The 24,407-nt window shown below is 44.0% G+C and overlaps 1 protein-coding gene across 1 annotated transcript in view; it reads right to left on the bottom strand.

Annotated features, from left to right (window-relative positions):
• Positions 1-24,407, bottom strand: part of tspan33b (tetraspanin 33b) — a gene marked incomplete at both ends in the record, with an annotated part of 106,841 nt that overhangs the window by 56,180 nt on the left and 26,254 nt on the right. The window contains 2 exons of the mRNA XM_084335216.1: positions 10,271-10,398; positions 12,557-12,614. Coding sequence (XP_084191342.1) covers positions 10,271-10,398; positions 12,557-12,614 — 186 coding nt within the window. The remainder of the gene's footprint in view (positions 1-10,270; positions 10,399-12,556; positions 12,615-24,407) is intronic.

Here is a 24,407-nt window from a genome sequence, read left to right as displayed (position 1 = left end):
CTCTCTCTCTCTCTCTCTCTCTCTCTCTCTCTCTCTCTCTCTCTCTCTCTCCTCTCTCTCTCTCTCTCTCTCTCTCTCTCTCTCTCTCTCTCTCTCTCTCTCTCTCTCTCTTCTCTCTCTCTCTCTCTCTCTCTCTCTCTCTCTCTCTCTACCAAAATCAGCAGTGTTTTCCATTTGATTAGTCAGTTAGTGTCTGTTTGATGAACTAGATTGTATCGGGGATGTAATGCACTTTAATACAATTCTGGAGCCGGCTCTACACTCTCTTCACTGTTCATTAATTTATCTTTAAGTGCACCTGAATGTCCCCACTTATGTTACTTTTGTACCGCTAAGATTGCATTAATTCTAGGGTGAATATTCTCCATATATCCTTGTGGTGAAATCGCCTGTAAATCGCCTGTAAATCCACATTTTAAAGCTGATGTTTAAAAACCGCTCCCTGCCACGAGAGGTTAAAGCACAACAGCTTACACCGGAGATAAAGCATAACAGCGTAGTGAAACTGAACAGCGGGGAGTAAGGACAGTGGAGCGTCAGCTAAGCCGCGCCATGCGTGACTAGGAGCGGTGATACTCAGCCATCCGGCCCGCAGCAGCTTTCCCCCCCGCAAGGTCGTTTGTTATTTTATCACTGAACCTTTCCAAAAGCGTATTTGATTTGAACCTTCTGGAGATGAGCACAGAGCCGTCTTTCAGAGGCTCTCCCGAGCTCGGTCTTAGTTAGTGGTGCAGTGGTGGTGCCACGCGGTACCACGCCATCCCAGCACTTTTCTGAGCAGAAGTACAACTTTCACTCGACTCGTCGTCCGTATTTAAGTACCGGTATTCAGCTGATCACCTAGTCTTTGCATAAGAATAGCATAGCAATAGCATAACAAAGAACGAGAAGTGCAAAACCAAAATACAAGCCCTTACCAATTGGTGGGGGTTTGCTTGAGCTGTGGAACCAAATGGTCCCGACTGGAAGGATGAGACATTTTGTTGTGCTTCAGAAGGAAACTGTCCTTCTGTAATCTTTAAATTACATTGTTAATTTAGTTTGTATTTACTTTTCTAGTTTAAGTTAATTCAATTAAAGAAAATTGTAACTACAATATTGTATCTACAATTACATTTAAAACATTGTTTGTTTTTCAACCATATCTGTTGACAATATAATTTCTTTATATATTGAAGGCTACATCCTGGATGATCCTGCTACTACTACAAAAACGAAAACTAAAAACTAGTAATTTCCTATACAAACATGTTTCCTACTATTTATGCATAATAATCATCTGTTCTGTGCGCACGCGAGGGAGCGCACGTGCACGTGGCGTCATTTAAACAGCGTACAGGCACTTCTGATATTACGACTGCACCCCTGGTCTTAGAGCTACAGGGAAGATATAGCTATCATGTGAAACTAGAGGAGTCCGTCAGTCATTTCATGTTAAATCACAGGAAACATGATGAAATCCACGCTCCAAAGGGATAGAAAACGCTAAGCCCAATAATAATGGGCCCAGTCCCGGCGCCATGGGCGGGCATTAGGGGGCCCGGGCCCGCCCACTGAGTCAGCTGTGCCCACCCTGTCAATCAAAGTCAACTATCCAAATCCTTAGTCGGGGACAGCCCTAGTGGGCACTGATGTCAACAACAACACTACTGAAGCTAGCACGGCACTCTGTGAGAATTCGTTTTCTACCCTCAAGAATGTCTTTACAGAACATTGCCTTAGTATGCTTCATCGACGCAACTAAGGCCAATTTAATTCAGTTGGCATTTGAGAAGGACTTAACAAAAAAGTTCAGGAATGAGTGGAGGGGCAGTGTTTTAAGAAGATTTCACTCTGTCCCCAAACACCGCTTGCCTCTCTACTTATGATGGTGAGTATAGCCTGTGGAGGAATTTTGTTTGCTTTTTTATGCACCTTATTTTTGTCAGTACATTTCAGTTTGTCAGTGAATTCAGAAGTGTTGAATAAATGGAGACTTTTCAAAGATATAGAATAGAAATGTATTATCCTGAGGGAAATTTGACACTGCAAATCACTCAACATTAAACATTTAGACAGAACAAGTCACAAATAAGTATAACAAAACAAATGGCCTAAGAATAGAATAAAATGAAATAGAATAAAAATTGAATAAAAGATACAGTAAATAAATACAGTAAAAATATACTGAAGTCTACAGTAGGTGTAATAATGCACAGTGCTGTTTAAAAAGTAAGAGTCCAGGAAGATGGTAATTGTCACTCTGTGCTCAGTGATGCAGTGAGGCACAGTGATGCATTGTATAGTCTGATGGCTGTCGGAATGAAGGACTTCCTGTGCCGTTCAGTGCTGCATTTAGGTAGTGTGAGCCTATAACATGCTCCTCCTGTCAGCCAAGTCTGTGTATAGTGGGTGGGAGGGGTTTTCCCTGATGGCCTGGAGCTTAGCAAGGTTCCTCCTCTCCGCCACCCTCGCTAGAGTACAGCTCCACCCCAACCACGCTACTGGCCTTCTTGACCATCTTATCCAGCCTGTTTGTGTCCCCTGCTCTCAGTCCGCTGCCCCAGCAGGTCTGTTATATATATCCGTTCAGTCTGTTTTTGTATAAGTGAAAGTTCTTAAGATAGAGAGAAATTAGATTTTTCAATTGCCTCTCTGCTGTTTAGTTCAGCACCGTGGGCAGCGCCAAGCAAGTCACAGCGCCGCTGTCCCAGCTGAAACGTATAAAAGGGAACCTGTGTTGAAAAACCATTGTGCCCCCCCGAGAACATTTTATGCCCCCCCACTCATTTGTTTCTGCAGCCTGGTCTGATGGGGCCTCTTGACCTCCCACCTTAACACATTCCCGCCCGAGCATGGAGATCTCCGTGTTTCTAGTCCATGCCTTGTGGACAGAGGCACGGATATATCCGTGGGAAGTTGTTATTGCTTTTATTCCATTTTAATAACCTATTCAAGGTCGCAGAGCGGCACTGCAGATTTACCCTACTCTATGAATTCAACAAGGTGCAACACCGGCCAGATCCTCTTAGGGGCGCTATCGCGATAATGCAGTGTGCCCTGTGGCTGAACAGATCGCGTGTACGCTTTTACCAACCCAGTTGTGTTTCCGGGTTCCCGTTTTGCGCTCTGATTGGCCACTGACCTACACGCGTACGCCCCCCCTCGCTATCGCCTTTGGGGCGTGAGATATGAAGACAGATTTAACTGGGTATAGGAAGGCAGTAATAATAAACACACTCGAAACAGCTATTACCAGACAATTACAACAGCAGTGGTGCCTGCTTCAAATGTCACGTATTATAGGCTATAAGCCCGTGTAGATCTATTCGGAATAATAAACATTGCCACCCTCTAGCAAAACATGACACAATGTGATCCTATCTCCGATAGAGCGGCTGGTCGCAGAGACGCGAGTTGAACGAACACATCGGGAGGAGAATGAATGAATGAATGAACCTGATGTAAACAAGACAAAAGTCTTTCTCTGGTCTGCATCCCCTTAACAATTGTGTGTATTGAGCCGTACTGTATTGTACCCATTCTGCAATCTGTTAAATAAAGTTTTCATTCATTCATTCATTCTCCTCCCGATGTGTTCGTTCAACTCGCGTCTCTGCAACCAGCCGCTCTATCATACAATACAGTACGGCTCAATACACACAATTGTTAACACTTTGACTGCCACTCACGGCTTTTCTCGGATTTACAATAGTTACGTTGAAAGCCACTCACGAGATTTCTCAGATTTTTTTATTTTTATCACATCTGATCGCCGGCGATCAGATGTGAAAAAAGCGCCCCCTATCGTCTCCCAGATGACATCAGGGATTTTGGAATGGACTCAATGAAAATGGATGGGAAAAAAATATATTCCAGTCCACATTTTCCAGTCCACTGATGCAGCTGGTTACCAGAGTTCATTCTGGAGACTCTGAGCCATGGCAAGCATGAGTTCTACTGTATACACGTTAGATCTATACACTTATCGATTTTTTCTAATGGTGATCAGGAATTGGAATATACCAGTTGGATACCATCTGATGTCAGGTAAGGAATCTATGTTATCTGTGTTAGGATAATCAGACTCGTTTTGATGAAGATATAAGCTTTTTTCTGATATGTGCTCCAGCGGTTTCACTGTAAAATCCATGAGGAAATGAAAACGGCTATTATCAGCGCACGCCTCGAATGTGCGTGCGTGTACGTATACTTGATCATCTAGCGTTTATTTGAAAACGATTCATAAATAGGCCAACAAATATCAACGTTCTGGAATATTCCAGTAAAAGACGATTATCACAGAATGGGCTGTTTTTTACCTCAAAACGGGTGCTTTTCAAAATGCTCTCAAACGGAAATGAAACGATAAAAAACCAATCTGCCTTGACAGCACTGACTGGAAAATGATTCTTTGATAAGCGACGGGCAGATTAGACACTTAGCCATAATTTAAAACATAGATTAGGTTATATTAACGTTAACATTAGCGCCGCTGGTGGCATTCAAGCACTAAGTCGTGCGCCCCCTGGTGGCACTGAAAGTGTTAATGGGATGCAGACCAGAGAAAGACGTTTGTCTTGTTTACATCAGGTTCATTCATTCATTCATTCTCCTCCCGATGTGTTCGTTCAACTATCTAGAGGGGGCAGCGGTGGCCTAATGGTTAGAGAAGCGGGTTTGTGACCGGAAGGTCGCCGGTTCGATGCCTGGGACCGGCAGGAAAAATCTGCCGCTGAAGTGCCCTTGAGCAAGGCACTTAACCCCCAACTGCTCCAGTGGAGTTGCTCAGTGGCCAATGGTGTCGACTATGGTTGTACTGGGCAGCTCCCAGGTATGAATGGCACTGTGTGAATGTGAATCAGGGCGTAGCTGAAAAATAGCATCTGTGCTCAGCGAACCTACCCTGGGTAAATAAACCCTTCTGCCCCCTTAGCAAAGATTTCGTGTTTTTTGCCTATATTCATTTGTGTTTCTGTGTACAACGATGTCTGTGTTGATTATTATGTCATGAAATTGCGTCAGATTGGTCATCTTTGATATTTATTCAATATATCAAAGGCTCATCATTTGAATGCCTCTAAAAAAAAGGTTATTCACTTTTGAAGCGGACAAACCTTGGCAATCTTTTCGTGTTCTCATTGACTTCAATGTTAAAACGCTGATTTTTAATCTGCACTAATTCATTCAAATACACGCTGTTTTCGTATCACCGAGAGCCTGTTTCTCTGTCAGTATGTCCGTTTACCGTTTATGACACACGGTGGCGCAGTTGCACTGTGGCTGGTGCAACCAGCTCTTGGCTGGTGATCCCTCTCAGCGCTTCTGCCGTTTTGCAGGCTCCCTGGGCGGCTTCGCTCTGTAGAGCCAGATGGCAGGAATGCGAAAGACCGCTGGCTCTTTCAAAATCACCGGTGAGCTTTCAGAATGTAGCGGGGGTCTCATATACTGTACCCCCGCGACGTATAATAGCCAAACAGCAGTGCTTACTACCGTTACTATAATGCTAATAACTACCGAATTAGTCATTCATTTGTAAATATGAATACATATTCTTTTTCACACGGACTCTGTGCATGTTTTAGATGCTGAACGCTGGCGTTAAAAACGTGTAGAAATGTGACCTAAATGCAGATGTCTGCGTTTTTTTGTCATAAAAAGGGATTTAATATCAAACAAACGGGAATATAAGTGGTTAAGATTTGGAAATAGTTGTACTCGTTTCGATATATATTGAGGATAGGATGTTAATGGACTTCCTGGAAAGATTTTTTTTTGAAAAAATATTAAAGATGAAGAATTATATGGCCTTGAAGTTGATGCAAACATTTCATGCTTACGAATACAACTCTCCTAACTTGTTAGGGTGGCACAAGAAGCAGGGCTCTTTGACGCTGTTTTTTTTTGGTAGGTTTTTATTGTTTTGTTTTTTTTTACTACCGGGCAGTCTGGTAGAGAGAGAGAGAGAGGAAGAATGGGAGACAGAGCGGGGGGAAGACATTCAGCAAATGACGCCGGGTCCTGGAATTGAACCCGGGTTGGGCGTTTCACGACGCAGCGCGTTACATGGTTCGCCACTTGGGCGCCCCTCTTTGACGCTGTTTGACGGCATTACAGATTTTACCTTAAGATGTTTGAATGGCTCATGGGAACTACTGTATAAGACATGTCCAGCTGCAACCAGGGTCGCCTCAGGGGGTGTGCGAGCAGTGCGGTCGCACAGGGCCTCGCGGGAAGGGGGGCCTCGCACTTCCCGCGAGGCCCTTTTTCATCACAGACCTAAAATCTAGTTTTGCTTATATGCTTATATATTTCACATTAGACACGTTTGTAGAATGTGTCTGACTTGTTCCTGGCTCTGCGGCTCTGCAGCAGACATACTCACTATTGGAGCTCTGGGGCTCTGCAGCAGACATACTATTGGTTTCAACGAAAGGAGGGGTTACATGTGTAAAGTCGGCCGGCGTGCGTCAGCTGCGTTTGACTATTTCGCGCGTGCAGCATTGGAGGTTATGCTTATGCCAGCCAAGACGAAGAGGACGGTCGTTCGGCAGATGGACTGAAGATGAAAGTTGTTGCATGAATGTTAGACAGTTCAGTCAGGCTAGCCATGTCGGCTTAGCTAAAGGCAGGGACAGCTAGTTAGCTTTAGCTACGTTATAATATCGAGTGCTAACGTGTGGTTCAGTCGGGATAGCCATGTCGGCTAGTAGCTAGCTTAGCTAAAGGCTAACTAGCGTTAGCTAACCTAGAGAGAGCGCGTACAGCATTGTTATGCCTAGATGAAGAGGACGGTCATTCGGCAGATGAACTTCGTCAACTCCACGCAGTTGTCTCCATCCTCTTGGACGTTTGGTGAGTTTTTAATGCACTCTATTCTATTCCCGCCGTGGATATATCTCTCTCTCTCTCTCTCTCTCGGGCCGGCTAGCTATCGTGGCTAAGGCTAACGTTATGTTGGCTAACGTTATGTTGAGCCAAGCGGGCCGGCTAGCTAACGTAGCTAACATTATATTGAGCCAAACGGGCCGGCTAGCTGTTGTAGCTAATGTTATATTGAGCCAAAGCGGGCCGGCTAGCTAACATAGCTAACGTTATATTGAGCCAAACGGGCCGGCTAGCTGTTGTAGCTAATGTTATATTGAGCCAAGCGGGCCGGCTAGCTAACGTAGCTAACGTTATATTGAGCCAAACAGGCCGGCTAGCTGTTGTAGCTAATGTTATATTGAGCCAAGCGGGCCGGCTAGCTAACGTAGCTAACGTTATATTGAGCCAAACGGGCCGGCTAGCTGTTGTAGCTAATGTTATATTGAGCCAAAGCGGGCCGGCTAGCTAACGTAGCTAACGTTATATTGAGCCAAACGGGCCGGCTAGCTGTTGTAGCTAATGTTATATTGAGCCAAAGCGGGCCGGCTAGCTAACGTAGCTAACGTTATATTGAGCCAAACGGGCCGGCTAGCTGTTGTAGCTAACGGTGTGTACCTGGTGTCAGTACCTGGCTACTCTATTTGCAGTTAGCCTATTTAGCTGATGTCGGCCGTTGGCTCCTTGCTACTTTGTTTTCTCTGGTATAGACCCTCTTCTCTTTGGATTTAAGTGTTGATCTTTGTCCTTTTGGATCTATGTATATTCATGTTGCCTTTGTGAAGTTATCTTTTCCTTCTGTTTTGTTCTTCCATTAAAAGTTGAATATCCTTTAGGGGCTCATCTTAGCTGTCTTGCTTATCTCTCTCATACATGCTCTCTCTCTAACACACACACACACACAGACATGCTCTTTCTCTCTAACACACAAACACACATGATCTCTCTGTCTCTCTCTCTTTCTAACACACACAGACATGCTCTATATCTCTCTCTAACACACAAAATGACATGCTCTCTCTATATATTTCTCTCTCTTTCTAACACACATACATGCTCTCTCTCTAACACACACACACAAACAGACATGCTCTCTCTCTATCTCTCTCTTTCTAACACACACAGACATGCTCTATCTATCTCTCTCTCTTCAATTCAAATGGGCTTTATTTCACATTCTTGTATTTCTCCCAGTAGGTATGGGAGTTTTGAGTTATTTTCCATGTTTTCAAAGTCTCTTTGGGTGTTTGCAATTTGTGGGAAGTATATGTCTTGGTATAGTGGGCAGGTTGTTAAGAAGTGGAGCTCGGTTTCCACCTCATCTTGTGTGCAGTGGGTCTGTCTTCGCTTGGGAGCCAGGTCTGCCTATGGCGGCCTTTCTCGATGGCTAGGCTGTGCTCGCTGAGTCTGTACCTAGTCAAGGATCTTCTTAGTATTGGGTCAGTCACAGTGCTCAGGTATTCTGCCACTGTGTACTCTCTGTTTAGGGCCAAATAGCATTTCAATTTGCTCTGGTTTTGGGGTGTTTCTTTCCAATGTCTCTCTCTCTCTCTCTCTCTCTCTCTCTCTCTCTCTCTCTCTCTCTCTCTCTCTCTCTCTCTCTCTCTCTCTCTCTCTCTCTCTCTCTCTCTCTGGCCTTGCTCTGGTGGAGGGTCAGGGGCATTGCCGGGTCTGTGCAGCGATAACACTGTATATTGACTGTAGAACGGGAGCTCTCTCTCGCTCTCTCTCTTGCTATATGTTGACTGTATCATGCCCAGCCTCGGGCAGCGCTATTATTTAAGAATATGTTGACTGTATGAAAAAGAAAAAGAAAATTACCTTTTAGGGGGGGGGGGGGGCCCTCGCATTTCTCCCAGGCGGCCCTGGCTGCAACGATATCCAATGTTATGTCAACTCCCTCAGTACTAAGCCCACACCAATCTGGATTCAGAGCCAATCACAGCACAGTTTCAGCCATAATTTAGGTTCAATCCTCGGTCCTGTCCTCTTCACTATTTATATAAACAATATAGTCTCTATGTTGAATGGTTGTCATTCCAATTTTCTGTATTGCTGACTCTGTTCAGCTAGTAATGGATAACCTCCAACATTCATTTGATGGTCTGCAGGAAGCTTAAGCGTAAACTGGTCCTCCTGAATGATAGTAAAACGCAAAGATCCAGAAAGTAAAAGATACAAAAAACAGAAACATCCAAAAACATAGTCTATGTACTAACTACCCACATACTCTAAATTGATCCACTATTGAGAGAGTCACTGAATATAAATATCTTGGTATTTGGCTTGATGAACATTTTACTTTTAAATACCACATAGCCAATCTCACTAGCAAGCTGAGACAAAGTCTGGGTTGTTTTACAGAAACAAATCCATATTTCCTCTGATTTGCAGAAAGAGGAATGTTGAAGCAGTCTTCATCAGTCAGTTTTGGATTATGTTGATGTAATTTATAGAAATACTGCCCCTTCCACTCTTTAACCCCTAGACATTCTGCTCTAGATATGATTTTCACTTTCTTTTTTTACCCAACTGTAAATCTGTGACTGCAATTAAAATATTAAAATACTAAAATAAAATACAGCATAGAAACAAACATGCATACAGATGCCTGTCACTATGCTCTGACCCCAAACATACCATGTATACTATTATTGATGGAATATATTGCTATTATTATTATTATTATTATTATTATTATTATTATTATTATTATTATTATTATTATTATTATTATTATTATTATTATTATTATTATTATTATTATTATTATTATTATTATTATTATTATTATTATTATTATTATTATTATTATTATTATTATTTATATTTGTATATTATGTATATTATTATTTGTCTATTACAGTATGTATGTGTATAATGTCTCAAAACATCTGAGTGGTCTACACATGTGTTGTTCATTGTATCTTTATAGTGTGACACTTTGATAAACGTTTCTACTCTACTCTACTCTACACTACTCTACTCTACTCTACTCTACTCTACTCTACTCTACTCTACTCTACTCTACTCTACTCTACTCTACTTTACTCTACTCTACTCTACTCTACTCTACTCTACTCTACTCTACTCTACTCTACTCTACTCTACTCTACACATGACTTCACAGAGATGAATTAAGTGCAGACTTGACTGTCGGTTTTGCTTTGACTGTATTTTCAGTCAAACAGAGGGTTAAACCATTTCAGGCTGCCAAAAGTATTTGTAGAATGAGATTACGATAAGTACGATTTGTCTCCACTAACAGCATGGAGCTGAAACATCAAACAGAGTATCGCCAACCAAATACTTAAGGAGCTCACTGTGGATTTGCATAAATGCTGTTACACAAAAGATTTAAGCGTTGGTTCATATCCACCTTACATTTTGTGCTTGGAATTTTGACAAAATATCCTACGTGTCTTACTGTCTTGAGGAGGCGGATGTTCTCTCTGAGAGCTCCAATACAGCCACAGAAAGTGATGAAGAACATGACCACGCCCACCACTATCAGGATGATCGCAGGGTCAATCAGGAATGTGTCACGCACTGTGTCTAATAGAAACAGACAGAGGCCACAGTTTAGACACGACTCCTTCCATCCTTCCTTCCCTCCTTCCTTCCCTTCTTTCCTGCTTCCTTCTTTCCTTCCCTCATTTCTTCCTTCCCTCCTTCCTTCCCTCCTTTCCTCCTACCTTCCCTCCTTTCTTCCTTCCCTCCTTCCTTTCTTCCCTCCTTTCCTTGTTCCTTCCTTCCTTCCCTCCTTCCCTCCTTTCCTCCTTCCTTCCATCCGTCCCTCCTTCCTTCCTTCCTTCCTTCCTTCCTTCCTTCCTTCCTTCCTTCCTTCCTTCCTTCCTTCCTTCCATCCTTCCCTCCCTCCTTCCTTCCTTCCTTCCTTCCTTCCTTCCTTCCTTCCTTCCTTCCTTCCTTCCTTCCTTCCTTCCTTCCTTCCTTCCTTCCTTCCTTCCTTCCTTCCTTCCCTCCTTCCTTCCCTCCTTCCTTCCCTCCTTTCCTCCTTCCTTCCATCCTTCCTTCTTTCCTTCTATTCTTCCTTCTTTACTTTCCTTCTTCCTTCCTTCCTTCCTTCCTTCATTTCCTTCCTTCCTTCCTTCCTTCCTTCCTTCCTTCCTTCCTTCCTTCCTTCCTTCCTTCCTTCCTTCCTTCCTTCCTTCCTTCCTTCCTTCCTTCCTTCCTTCCTTCCATCCTTCCTTCCTTCATTCCTTCTTTGTCTACACAGACAGAGGCCACAGTTTAGACATGACTCCTTCCTTCCCTCCTTCCATACTTCCTTCCCTCCTTTCCTTCTTTCCTTCCCTCATTCCTTCCTTCCCTCCTTCCTTCCCGCCTTCCTTCCTTTCTTCCTTCCTTCCTTCCTTCCCTCCTGCCTTCCTTCCCTCCTTCCTTCCCTCCTTTCTTCCTTCCTTCCCTCCTTCCTTTCTTCCCTCCTTGCCTCCTTTCCTTGTTCCTTCCTTCCTTCCCTCCTTCCTTCCCTCCTTTCCTCCTTCCTTCCCTCCTTCCATCCTTCCTTCCTTCTTTCCCTCCTTCCTTCCCTCCTTCCTTCCCTCCTTTCCTCCTTCCTTCCCTCCTTACTTATTTCCTTCTTTCCCCCATCCTTTCCTCTGCACTTCCTTCCCTCCTTAATTTCTTCCCTCCTTCCCTTGTTCCTTCCTTCCTTCCTTCCCTCCTTTCCTCATTCCTTCCCTCCTTCCATCCTTCCTTCCTTCCTTTCTTCTTTCCCTCCTTCCTTCCCTCCTTCCTTCCCTCCTTTCTTCCTTCCTTCCCTCCTTCCTTTCTTCCCTCCTTCCCTCCTTTCCTTGTTCCTTCCTTCCTTCCCTCCTTCCATCCTTCCCTCCTTCCTTCCTTCTTTCCCTCCTTCCTTCCCTCCTTCCTTTCCTCCTTTCCTCCTTCCTTCCCTCCTTACTTATTTCCTTCTTTCCCCCCTTCCTTTCCTCTGCACTTCCTTCCTTCAATCATTCCTTCTTTCCTTCTATTATTCCTTCTTTACTTTCCTCCTTCCTTCCTTCCTTCCTTCCCTCATTTCCTTCCTTCCTTCCTTCCTTCCTTCCTTCCTTCCTTCCTTCCTTCCTTCCTTCCTTCCTTCCTTCCTTCCTTCCTTCCTTCCTTCCTTCCTTCCTTCCTTCCTTCCTTCCTTCCTTCCTTCCTTCCTTCCTTCCTTCCTTCCTTCCTTCCTTCCTTCCTTCCTCTACACTTCCTTTCTTCCATCCTTCCTTCTTTCCTTCTATTCTTCCTTCTTTACTTTCCTCCTTCGTTCCTTCCTTCCATCCTTCCATCCTTCCTTCCTTCTATCCTTCCTTCCTTCCCTCATTTTTCTTTCTTTCTTTCTTTCTTTCTTTCTTTCTTTCTTTCTTTCTTTCTTTCTTTCTTTCTTTCTTTCTTTCTTTCTTTCTTTCTTTCTTTCTTTCTTTCTTTCTTTCTTCCTTCCTTCCTTCCTTCCTTCCTTCCTTCCTTCCTTCCTTCCTTCCTTCCTTCCTTCCTTCCTTCCTTCCTTCCTTCCTTCCTTGTGATTAAAAACAGGCGCAGGAGCACCGATAAGCTTTCTGACCAGTGATTTCTGCAAATAAAAAAGGAAAGCAAAGAGCTAAACATTTACATTTGTGTATCTGAAGAGAGGATTGAGTATTTTCTCCCTAGTTCTGAAAATTTACTTACTGGGAATGTAGAGAAAGTATCGAGTCAGTAGAGTCATACACACCTGTTGCTTTCTGTACTTTGGCGTACACCCCTATGGCAACGATCAACAAGGACAACACCTAGAGGAAAATATCAACAACAAAAGAAAATGATTAGCATTCACACTGGCTACAGAAAATCAGGAACATTCAACTTCACTGGGGATTATTCTGACCGAGTGGGTGGAAAGATACTGTAGGTTGAGTTGTTTGGTTTCAGACATGTGGCAGGCTAAGGCCCCTGGCTGGTCAGCCTTCAGGTGTCCATTTATTCTGTCTTCACCGTGGAACACAAGAGTGTTGTGTTGCATGTATATACTGTAGCTTTCAAGTTCCAGCCAGGTCCATCTGGCCGCAGTCAGAAAACGCAATGGTTGCTCTCTGCCTTGCTTTTACTCTGTTTTGTGTGAGCGTTTATACTTCTGGGATGTCTCTTTCTTCACTGGTCAACCAGAAAACACAAACAAAAACAAAGTGAGGGAGAGACGGGAGAGAGTGAGAAAGTAAAAGAGAGAGATTGTTAGGAGGGTTAGTATGATTGGGTCGGTCTGGGCTTGAGCACAATTGGTGCTTCTCTGATTGATCATAGACAAATCATTGTGGCTGGAGAAGAAATAAGCCAAAACACCAAACACTACAATAGTGGTAAAAACTACTGCTGTCAAATACCAAATACAAATCTGATGACGCTGACAGGGAAGCCTCTACCAGTGCCAGTGATGGATGTAAACATAACAACAGAAACTGGATCTAAGGTCAGGGCAAACACCACAAGTGAGTGAGAAGGTCTGAAGAAGCTCGTCGCTGGGTATACCGTCGAGGAGATGTTACCTATTCACAAAGAACAATGTCAAGCTGCCAACAGAAAAAGTTTGCTGGCTACCTTGAGAGAGAATATTATGCAGTGATGGAAGCTAATTTGAAGGCCACACTCAAAGAGGTAGACTGGGTTTCCACCACAGCTGACATCTGGACAGCTAACAGTAGGTTATGAATATAACCGTGTTCTATGAGTATAGTGACGCTCAGCGTCTACTGCACATATTCTCACTCCAGTGCTGTACACTGAATAAAAACTCACAAAATGTACCTTTACATACCAACATCCATCTGGCCACATCCCCCGCTAACTATATAAGCAGGGGTGTGGCCACACACTCATCTCCTTCTCAATCTTTCACCACAAGGCAAGATCAAGGGCCGCAGTGGCGTCTAGACGCTGAGCGTCACTATACTCATAGAACACGGTTATATTCATAACCTACTGTTCTATGTCATATAAGCTTCCGCTCAGCGTCTACTGCACAATGGGAGCTGATGCTCGACAAATGTACCCCACTGAGGCCCCCCACAACCATCAGAACCGGGGAGGGCCGAGCCCCCCGACCCTCCCTAATGGAGGGATACCCTCCCTAATGGAGGGATACCCTCCCTATTGGAGGACGGGAGGGAGACGGATTCGACCGTGCGAAGAGGAACTCGAGCAACTCAACGCACAGGGTGAGAAGGCCGTGGCTTGACCCCACGACTACGCACACGCACAACCCGCATGCCACCAGGGAACGAACGGAAGGAACAAACCTCGTTACCGCCCCCAAAATCACGGGGTCAAGAGCAAAGCTCAACCCCGTGGCAAGGCCGTAGCAGCGGAGCGCGAAGGAAGACCCAGACCCAGAAGGGACTGGATCTCCCCGGAAAAAGGGGTCCCGGAGAGGCCAATGACGCCACAGCATCAAGACCTCACCAGGTGGTCACTAGAGACACCGCCCCCCACATCGCCAGCGTATTCGGACAGGGCCCATCCAAAAGCAGGCCCTTCTCCCCACTAGCACGCCGCCTGACTCACTGACCCTGGCATACTCAGGCAGTCAGCATGGCTGTAACTCGAAGCACTCAAGAGGCTACACTACAGCGGGAGCAGGCACTTCACCCGAGCCTGGAGCACTGCGGACGAGACAGGCGCCAAAGGGGTCAACTGAAAACAGCACACCGGCGGAAGGGGCATATGCTGGCATTGTTGAGCACCATGTCAAAGCCTCCACCAAAAAATCCCAGACGCTCTAGAGGGGCCGAGGCAGAGAAGGCTGACACGATTGGCAGACGTCATGAACGTGCAGGGGCACACTCAACTGGGTAACCCGGGAGTTGACTCCGCTCCAACACACCAGGGAATCAACCACCCTCTTGGTTCAACATGCGGTGGTTGTTCCTATAACCCCTCAGGAAAAAACTCCAAAACACACCTGCGGGTATACACTGGCTATACCGCAGTACAAGTGTTTTAGGTTTCAAAAAGGGGTTATCCCAGGCCTACGGGTCGACGAAAACAACTTCGGACCGGGCCCGGCGGACCGGGACGTACACAGGGATGCCAGAGGAGTACTATAAAAACCACCTCAACAGCCCCCTCTCAGCCATGCGTAAGCGGGAGAAGAGAGGGGCGAAAAGAATGGAGAACGAACATCTCCATAATATCAAACCCTGTGAAAACCGGGCCGACCCGGCATTTTCCCCCCTGAAAAAAGCACAAGTCCCTCAGGGTACCAGAACAGCAGATCTGCGTCCCCGGCGGACAACGGGTTAACTGACCTGGACCAGCGTGACCAGAACCAGTCCTGTGCCCTAATCACGCCGACAATCCCCAACTCTAGGGGGGGGGGGGGTAGGTACGCGTGTCGATCTAAAACATTATAGAGGGCGCCACCCAGACGGTCCCGTTTGTACCGCGCTCAGTGGCCCACCCCAAGGGCGTGAGACCCCTTTACCTATGCTTTGATCGATTCCGTTAATATCCCCCAGATATGAACGAGAATTCGTCAAGACAACCTAGTAAACTGGCGCTCGGAAGAGACATCCCAGTTGCCCCATAAAAACGCTGTTTTAATGATGAGCAACCAAGGCGCACAAGCCTCATACGTGATTCCTATCAGAAACACCCAGGGCCAGCACTATGTACACGTCGAGACACAAAACACATCAATGGATAGTCTAACAAGACACCAGATACCGTTCCTCCAAGCCGCCTGGGGGAACGACAAGAAGCCGCTTTTTTATTTTTTATTTTTTCAGAAAAAAGAAAAAAATAATACGGACATGGGTCCCATGCGATGCGGCTGAGGGAAAACACCACCCCGTCAACCACACTTCATAAGAGGGGACGGTGAGCGACGTACCCCTATGATGGGGGGAAACCCATGACTCAACAGACCTGTAAGGCGAGGAGTCAGGGAAACCCTAAACAATACCCCGTCCACCTACTCCAAAAAGGAGAGGACGGGGAACCCCCAGAGAGACTTCCCACGTGAGCTGTATAGATTGAAAAGACATATTGCAGCATTGAGCTATGTAACAATTGGGTTAGGACTCTCCGAGGAGGAGCTCTGAACTCCCAGAGGAGAAGACTCCAACACCAGAGGAGGAGGCTCTGACCCAATACACACACTACCAGTAGGGAGCAGCGCAGAAGAACCACGTCTCTACTGCGTTGCATCACCCACCAAGCTCAATAATCGAATTGAATTGAATCGAATACACATACAACAGAGCAGAACTCCTTTTCGAAGTTCTACTCACCATGACAATCTGAGGAGGAGGCTCTGAAACTCTGAGGAGGCTCCCTCTTTTCTTTTATTACTGGGAGGGAGGGTCCGAACTCACAGAAGGCTCTTCTCCCTGAAGAAGAGCTCTGTGAGGAGGAGGCTCTGAAAATTCCCTGAAACAGAACCATAACATGGAACCTGAACAACTCACGGAAGCCTTACCAATAGAAACGTGCCCAGTGACGTACTCTATGGCGGGGGAATTTCCACTGTGCACACGCCCAACACTACCAGGAAACTCCCTCCCCCCCCTACCCTGTAACGTGCCGAACCAGCAACGTGACAGGAAGCCCGAAGGACAGGGGGTTTTAACCCCTGCCGAAACAGAAAAAGGGGGAGGAAGGGTTTACCAGTTCACCGCTTTACGACCCCTCACCCCTGATACGATGTAATGACAAAGTAGAGCCATGACACCAGTCATAGCATGCTACATGAAGCGTTTAACAGCTTCACATAGCTCATGTGCGAACCTGCTATCTGATTTTTACTAAGGAAAAACACAGAACAGAGAGGGCCCCTTTAAGAGCCCCGGTACCAGACTTACACATGTGCTTCTGTGGGCCAAAACCTAACCCAGTTGTGGATCTCAACGACACACACAACCCTTCATCAAACAACAAAAAAGGGCAAAAGTACACTCTTACTACAGAGGAACGCCGTTTTTCATAACGAGAGAGACATAAGTCCTCGATTATGTAATGGCCACAGGCCTTGCTAAGCACATATGACAGTGACCAAACAACCTTTTCCCTAGGAAAAAAATCGTTTTCTCAAGCAGAAGCACAACCCCAGCAGTTTAAGCTGAGGGCTACATCGTATCCCCACAAACATAGTGACACAATATATTGTAAACAAAACATGTTTGAGAGGAGGGGGGGAAGCCCCAGAGGAAAACCGGGGGGGTCACCCCTCCCTACCTTACCCTTGATACGACCAGGTTGAACAGGTACCCCTGTTAATATGTGAACACGCTGTTCATTGTCATCACAGGCTGAGAGAAGAATTTATTCCTCAATCACATGTCACTAAGCATAGCTTCACAGGTTAATTAACCCACTTAGTTGTGAGTTCAACCACGTTACTAATGTTACATGAACACACATGTTCTCATCACAACTAACCAGTTCATTTTTACACACGTAAAAAACAACGCCGATTTTCTAGGTAGAGAGAAGCTATACCAGTGACAAGACAATTCACACACAACACGCGTCGTATCCTCAATGTATTGCAGCAACACACATTTTGGAAAACATCGTTATTACAAAACATTTAGAAGGGAAGGAAATAAGAAGTGTTAAGTCCGGCAGGACTCCTTACCTCCACCCTGAGCGCAGGCCGAGAGAACTATGAACACTGGTTAACGGGGACAGCCGAAGTCGAACCCGGCGTCTCCTGCGTTGGTGACGAGGGCAAATGTCCGCTGCGCCACCCAGCCGCCGTTCTCCATGTAGACGAAGTCCTCGCTGGCAGGGCACCCGGTGTAGGGTCGACTAACATCCTCTGTCAAAGATGACGTCGTAGTCAGAGTGTTAAGGCTTGTTATACTCACAGTAACGTTCAACAGTGTAGCATTAAGCTAACAGCCGCTCCCGACTGATAGCAACAAGCTAACGTTTCCTAGCCTAGTGAACACAACGGACTAGCGCCGAAGCTAACAGCTGACTGGCTAACAGTAGGCCACACACTAGCACGCAAGCTAAGCAGCTATCACCTGAACTGTACACAACGACATAACAAGCCACACTTCAGACAGGCCGCCGACTGAATCCCGCCTCATCCTAAGAGAGAAGAGAAAAAGAAATGTCAACACAGTTTTCAACTGTGATTTAACAGACATACGGCGGAGTCGGCACAATTCCCATACGGGCTGCAGCCGACTTGAGCATGGAAACACAGATAAAGAAGATCCAGACCCACATTTCCTCGTGCTTAGGGTGTAATCTCTCATTCATTTGAAAGAAGGGGCCTTCACGGGACAGAGAAGCATCCGCTCGTCCAGAGAACCGGGTTTAAACCAGAACTCGGTTGCAGCCCACTAGTTTGACATTATGGGCGTCAGACCAGGACCCCCCGTCCGTCGCCTAAGAGGCCGAACAGAGGACCCCAATCTGGGGCCGGCCTTCGTAAAATTGTCAGCTAACCCCCATAGCATTAGCAGACAACTGACGCCCGCATAGCAAAACATTACTCACCCAGCCCAGAAAGCAACCAGCCGGTGTCTCCTGCAGTCCAGCTGTAGAACCGGAGGTTCAATACCTATCCAGCCGCAGCAAGGAGGACTGCAGGTGGGGAGTAGATCAGCGACGCGAGCCCCTAATACGAAAAAGCCGGTGGAGGTCAGAATGATCATCATCTTCCAGACACCCCAGTGACGAAGACATTATCGCCGTATTTTCTCGAAAATAGTAAGAGAGAAAATAAAGATATAACGTCAACGTATCTCCTTGTTCTTCTGTTTTCCTTTCTTCAGCTAAATACTTTCTCCATGTCATGTGATTGGTATACAGCATAGGTGTCAAACTCACGGCCCGCGGGCCAAATCCGGCCCGCCACGTCATTTGATGTGGCCCCCCAAGAGCTCAGGTAAAAAAAAAAAAAAAAAAAAAACGTTTTTTTTTTTTTTTTTTTTTTTTACATTAATATTGGGTTAAAAAATACCAGTGTTAAAATAATTGTGGGTTAATGCGTTAATAAAGCTTTAACTTTGACAGCCTTAGTTATTACACATTCTTACACATACATGTATGTTGAACATCTGAGGTAACAAAGGAAAAAAGCCAAAAGCACTTACTCCTCAGACATTCTTTGACAATTTTACAGCCCAAAATACAAAAACGATCCAGGCGGAATAGGTAACAAAGGGTTGAAGAAATATTGTCTGAACTGTCAGATGCAAACTGGCTGTGTGACATAACCGAGCATCTCGCTCAATTGAATAAGAAGCTGTAGGGACGCAAACAAGTCCCACCCAAAACTTGACCAATATAGTTGTGAACTGAGACAACCCTTATTTTGTTATTTTTGAGTACAGTTACAGTTGTGTGTTCATGCAGACACATAATAGCAATTTCATTACGAATTGAAAATGGGGGACCCTGATGTAAACAAGTCGAAAGTCTTTCTCTGGTCTGCATCCCCTTAACAATTGTGTGTATTGAGCTGTACTGTACTGTACCCATTCTGCAATCTGTTAATTAAAGTTAATTAAACTATCTTCCATTAGTTGGATGTATGGCCTCTGCAAGGTTGTGTGCAGCCATTTGTTTTTGTAACATCTGCTACATCTGTCCCACGTGTTCTTTGCAGCTCACAGTTGTTAGTTTTGCCCCTCTTGACTGTGACAAAAAGGTTTTGAACAAACTTAATGTCATAGCTTGTATTTGATGATATTCTTCTTTGTTATTTACTTGAATGGTTTGATCATTGATTGGTGGAGTAATATGGGGTTCTGATAAACTAAAATTATTTGTTAAAATAACATAAGCTAACATATATTTTTACATTTATGCAAATGAATATGCAATATGTATAACTTGAATAAGTAATAAATACAGAAACACCATGTTTAACAATATGTAAATGTGTAGCTACATTTATTTTACATTACATTAACATTTATACGGTCTTTGGCCCTTTGAGGGCAACCATAATGGTGATGTGGCCCTCTGTGAAAATGAGTTTGACACCCCTGGTATACAGGCACTCTCTTCTGGTGAAATTTGACAAGGAGATGAGTGTGTGGCCACACCCCTGCTTATATAGGTAGCGGGGGGTGTGGCCAGACGGATGTTTCAAGTTTCTTTAATATTTGTCATACAGAAGTACAGAATACTTTTATACAAAATGCTTCTTACTGTTACGCTCCAGAGACTGTGCAAGACAAGATAAGTATGAAATAAAATAACATAGTAAAATTAGAAGTAAAAAAATGAGGTCACAGTGTTCAGTTTAGACATATGTACAATGTTCGATGCAGAATAGACGTAGTTACCATACAATATACAATACTGTGCAGTGTACTAATATACAATACTATATAGTGCAAGGCAGAAATGGGACGAGGTGCAATTTAGGTACAATTCACAGTAGGTGTACGAGTTGTAGTGCAAATCCTTTATCAATAAATATAAAGTGTAAAGTGTGTTTGTGTGATCTAAAGTGTGGAGAGTGGGTGCTGCAGTGTGTTGTTTGTTTGAGTGAGTGTGTGCGTGTGGGTGTGTGTGCTGTGTGCATTTGATGGTTGTTGCATAGTGTTTATTGTTCGTTTAGCAGCCTGATGGCCTGGGGATAGAAGCTTCTTCTGAGTCTTTCTGTGCTCGCCTTAAGACTCCGGTATCGCTTGCCTGACCGCAGCAGTTCAAAGAGGCAGTTGTTCGGGTGGCTCGAGTCCTTAATAATTCTCTTAGCCTTCCCCTTGCACCGCTTGTTGTAAATGTTCTGGAGGGTGGGAAGCCCCCCTCCAATTGTGCGTTCGGCTGAACGTGTCACTCTTTGTAGTCTGCTACGGTCTTGTGCAGTGCTATTCCCAAACCAGGAGGTGATGTTGCCGGTCAGGATGCTCTCTATTATGTTGGTATGTAAAGGTACATTTTGTGAGTTTTTATTCAGTGTACAGCACTGGAGTGAGAATATGTGCAGTAGACGCTGAGCGGAAGCTTATACGACATACAACAGAAGCTAAACAGGTTGTACCTTACTTTTTTGTGGGGGGGGGGGTAATCGAAAGTAATGAGTAACGTAACTAGTAATATAACTACTTACTTATTATTACTAGTAATTACTATGTAATTTTGATTACTTTTTAAAGGAGTAATCATCGTTTGCTACACAATATTTCAGTCAGCTTTCACAAATTGATCTGAATGTCATGCTGATGATCAACTGCATTGTGTGGTTTATGAAAGCCTTTGTACAAGACAGCATGTGTAGTCTAAATATTGACTAGCAAACATTCACTGACTTCCACTTCTGTTTATCGAAGAGGATATGACAAAGCGTCTGGGTGTTGGTGGTGAATGTAGCTTGGTTTCTGGGTGTTGGTGGTGAATGTAGCTTGGTTTCTGGGGACAGGCAAACAGAAATGCTGTTAAAGACAACTTAAGCGATTCAGGCTTATGGTGTAAAAATGGTGTTGTGCAGCACAAATCCATTAATGCTCTGGAGCAAAGGAGGGATCTGTTAAGTGCTCGTTACTAAGTCAGCCGATGCAGTCACAGCCTTAAAGGTGCTATGCAGTGCTATTCCTAGCACTATTTGGGCAACTTTACACAATTCCTGTGAGTCTATGTAACACATCTGTAATTTTTATTCCAAAAATAATCATTGTTTTATATTTCTAATCTTGTACTCAAAACCAGCATTTTTCAGCCTCATGAAAGCAGGCTATTATTGGCTTGGCTCCACCCATACTAGCAGAATGCTTTGAGTGACAGCCACCCACCAAATAGCTCCGCCCATCTCCCCGTCATTCCATCCAGGTGAAGGTCTCAGGTTTCAGGTTTTTATTTCGACACGCAAAAACATATACCGATTTTACTAACTAATACAACATGGCTGTACATTATGTTTGGGATCCAGAGAGCGACCCACAGTATGATTCAGAAGAAGAAGAAGAAGTCGATTTGCTACAGCGAGGCTTACATTACATCGTTTCCGATTGGTAAGTTGATTGATTGCACTGTTAGTTACTGTTATCTAATGGTTGTGTACTTCTGTCGCGGCCCGTCGAAAACACACACTAACGTTAGATTGTACTGACACCCCCCCCCAAACAACAGCGATCGAGGCTTACAAATAGTTTACGATTGGTTAGTTGATTGATTGCACTGTTAGTTACTGTTATCTAATGGTTGTGTACTTCTGTCGCGGCCTGTCGAAAACACACACTAACGTTAGATTGTACTGACACCCCCCCCCCAAACAACAGCGATCGAGGCTTACAAATAGTTTACGATTGGTTAGTTGATTCCACCGTTAGTCTAACGGTTGCCGAAATAACGGTACTTGACGATGAATTGAAATTGGGGGACCCTGATGTAAACAAGACGCAGTTGTGTTGGTATTGAGCAGTACTGTATTGTAGCAATTTTGATCATTGATTGATAATTTCATTCACCCTCAAATCAATCTACTAGGTGCACGTGCGGAAATTGTGAACGGATGCCAACAGAGGCTGAGAATGTATGCTGCATGGAAGTTCCACAGGTAAAGTAGTAACACAACCTTGCATCTTGGTAGCACTGAAAACCATGCATATGGCTAACGATTTAATTTTCTATATATATAGGTCAGACGTCGAATTAACCAGGAACCAACTGGACTACTGTGCATGGTTGATCATCCGGGATTGGATCCAGTGTGCTTCAACCCCTATACCATCCAAATGGCAACTAATATCTACAAGGCAGATTTTGGCCGGATACCAGAAAGCGGAATCAATAAGTAAATAATATTTATTACAGATTTATATATTTTTTACAGGTGTTTCTCCATCTTGCATCTCTCAGACTATACTAATCTTTCTTGCAAACACAATCTAATCCTTATTGCACATCACATATAATTAGGGATGTCCGATATTATCGGCCGACCGATATTATCGGCCGATATCGGCAGTAAAATGTGATATCGGAAAATATCGGTATCGGTAAAGAAAAAGTTTTTTTTTTTTTTTTACATTTATTTAACCTTTATTTACCCAGGCAAGCAAGTAAGAACCAATTCTTATTTTATTTATTGTCAAAAGTATGCATGTTGGTTTAATTCAACAACAAGAGATATGTAATGTTAATTTTAACTTTTTTAATTATTACATTTTGCACAGATAATGCTTACATTTAGAAAGCCTTTTGAATGCATCCAGTGAAATTATTAGTTACCTAAAATTATTCCGTTTTTTTGGGGGGAAACCCTGCATATATCGGTATCGGTTGATATCGGTATTGGTATCGGTATCGAAATTAAGAGTTGGACAATATCGGAATATCGGTATCGGTAAAAAAGCCAATATCGAGCATCCCTACATATAATCAATGCTTGCTACTGTCCAATGACATGACATGACAAATGGTTATTTCCGAGCTTTTTTTTTATTTTATTTGTGCATAAATATAATACTTCTTTTTCTTTAGCCGTTTCAGATATATCGCGTACAGGTGCTTTGTGGCGTGGTGCTGGGGATACTTAGGCCGCAGAGTGAGGGTAATAATCCCTTCCTGTGTAGTGGTTCGAATCCGCACCGAATTTCCGGATGCTGATGGTGTCTATACTGGCTTCAGACCGGTACAAGATTGAAGCGTGACACATAGGCGGAAACCGCTTCTTCCATGGAAGGCCTGTCGAACTGTGCGCACAGATGTTCTGGGATGGGAATCGCCTCTACCACCTGGATATATGGTTGGGGGTCACGAAGGACGGAGTCAAACAGGAGCTCCATTAGCTGGTTGACATAGTCTGTAAATGAGAAATTGTTATTTGTTTTGTCATGTTAAAAAGGTTATTATTTATTCAATGTATTGTTATTAATGCTGTTCCACTGTAAGTGGAAATATTTTTCTATTTATATAGGTCATGTGTGTGCAATAATAAATGTTGATATTTTGACTTACTGACTGTCGCTGGGATTTTCCTTGGTTTAATAGTGTGTCCACCCTTTTTGGCCTTTGGAAAACTCATCTTGTAAGCCGGAGCTCCCGAAGCGTTTGTGGCTTGCTGGCGATTTGAGTTTTCATTGAAATGCATTGCAGCTAGGTATAGTCTGAAAGGAAAATTTCAATAAGCACAAGCAATATATTTGTAGTTGATCTGAGGTTATCTAATGCAACATAATGAGTTATTTGACAAATCAGGAGTCCATAATTAGTCATTTGTACACAATATAAAATACCTGCAAAGCATTCCTATGTATGAAAAAACAACGTTTTTTGGGGCAAAACGTAAAAACACACTGTGATAGGACTCCAATGAAGACGTTTGATGGTGTGGACTTAGTTTGGCGACATCTTTGATGATCCTTGTGTTTAGCAAAACCTTCTCGAGCTGGTGGGCCGGTTTTGAGTCTAAAGTAAAAAAGAAATTGCATTCAGATATTTCATTAGAGTATATTACAGTAGATTAGAATTATTCAAGCAAGTATACATTTGTAAATCACACCAATCTAGAATGAGGACATAAATAAATATGTTGAGTATATATTCATGATGAAAGACAGACAGACATACCAGGTTTAACCCACTTGCTACTATCTCTCGATACACGGTCAGCATGAAGACAA

This window comes from Notolepis coatsorum (assembly GCF_963971535.1).
Source record: "Notolepis coatsorum genome assembly, chromosome: 18".
Lineage (NCBI taxonomy): Eukaryota > Metazoa > Chordata > Actinopteri > Aulopiformes > Paralepididae > Notolepis > Notolepis coatsorum.
The sequence above is the reverse complement of the archived record's forward strand: the minus strand, read 5'-3'. Positions and strand labels throughout refer to the sequence as shown.